Source organism: Mandrillus leucophaeus, unplaced genomic scaffold (genome assembly GCF_000951045.1).
Source record: "Mandrillus leucophaeus isolate KB7577 unplaced genomic scaffold, Mleu.le_1.0 Scaffold915, whole genome shotgun sequence".
Classification (NCBI taxonomy): domain Eukaryota; kingdom Metazoa; phylum Chordata; class Mammalia; order Primates; family Cercopithecidae; genus Mandrillus; species Mandrillus leucophaeus.
The window spans coordinates 345,352-346,817 of NW_012109975.1; the positions used below are offsets into that span (position 1 = coordinate 345,352).

A 1,466-nucleotide genomic window follows, 5' to 3' on the forward strand; every position below is an offset into this window, starting at 1 on the left:
TGGATCACCTGAGGTCAGGAGTTCTAGACCAGCCTGGCCAGCATGATGAAACCCCATTTCTACTAAAAATACAAAAAATTAGCTGGGTGCGGTGGCAGGTACCTGTAATCCCAGTTATTTGTGAGGCTGAGGCAGGAGAATCACTTGAACCTGGGAGGCGGAGGTTGCAGTGAGCCGAGATGGTGCCACCACACTCCAGCGTGGGCAACAGAGTGAGACTCCGTCTCAAAAATAAATAAATAAGAATGGTGCCATAGTAAGAGTAGTTCCACTCATCAGAACTTAAAATCAGTTATTTCTGTGAGTTTCAGCTTCCTCATCTGTAAATGGAGCTATAACATATTTTGTAGTATTTTTGTTTGTTTGTTTTTGCTGCTCCAGTCAACGAAAGAGACACTTTATTGAGGCTCCAGGGAGGCTGCCCTTCGAGGAAGGAAGAGCCTTGACCTTCTTCTTGGGGTGCAGGTTGTTGGTGTGGTCACACTTCTTGCAGCAGTTGACAGCATGGGGGTGCAGGCAAGCATAGCACTTGCGGCAGATCATCTTGTCAAAGTTGTGTTTCTGGAAGAGCTGGCGGAGGGAAGGCTCAATAATGCCACCTCGCAGGTGCAGCACCAGGTGCAGGGTGGACTCTTCCCAGATGTCGTAGTCTGAGAGAGTTCGGCCATCCTCCAGCTGTTTGCCGGCAAGTATCAGATGCTGCTGGTCAGGTGGGATACCCTCCTTGTCTTGAATTTTGGCTTTGACATCCTCATTGGTGTCACTGGGCTTGACCTCAAGAGTGATGGTCTTGCCCGTAAGTGTCTTCACAAAGATCTGCATCTCTGCGTCTGCAGCTCGGCTGCCTCACTGAAGAAAAAGAGGACGGCAGATATTTTGCAGTATTGTGAGGATTAGAGATGAAATATGTTTGCCAAATGTCACAGTCTCTAATTGTAGGCCTCTTTACATAGTAGCTATTAATAGAGGCACATCTGCTCTTGTACAAGTGAGTGAACAATGTGTGCTGGACTAGAAGTAACTCTGGGAAATTTAGGACGAAAGGGGACTAGGGCCCAAACAAGGAATGAGTCATCCAGCATACCTAGCTACCTATTGCTGACAAAAAGCTTTACTAATACCCTGTTGGAGATGAATAGGATGTGAGCTCCGGATCCGCTGATGTATTTATATATCCTTCCACTGCACGGCTTCAGTTCTTTCCAACTAAATCTCTCCTTATCTTTTTTTATTTTATTTTTTATTTTTTTGAGACAGGGTCTAGCTCTGTCGCCCTGGCTGGAGTGCAGTGGTGTGATCTCAGTTCACTGCAACCTCCGCCTCCTGGGTTCAAGCGATTCTCCTGCCTCAGCCTCCTGAGTAGCTGGGATTACAGGCGCATGCCACCACGCCAGGCTAATTTTTGTGTTTTTAGTAGAGACGGAGTTTCATCATGTTGGTCAGGCTGGTCTCGAACTCCTGATCTC

General features: G+C 47.2%; 1 protein-coding gene across 1 annotated transcript; it reads right to left on the reverse strand.

The window, feature by feature from the left end:
• Positions 1-381: 381 nt before the first annotated feature.
• On the reverse strand, positions 382-855 carry LOC105531859 (ubiquitin-like). The gene has a single exon (XM_011969863.1). It carries the CDS (start codon positions 820-822, stop codon positions 382-384), a length of 441 nt encoding a protein of 146 aa, XP_011825253.1. The 5' UTR covers positions 823-855.
• Between the last annotated feature and the right edge of the window lie 611 nt (positions 856-1,466).

Coding starts and splice junctions, on each gene's coding strand:
- LOC105531859 (XM_011969863.1), bottom strand. CDS start 822: ATGCAGATCTTTGTGAAGACACTTACGGGCAAGACCATCACTCTTGAG.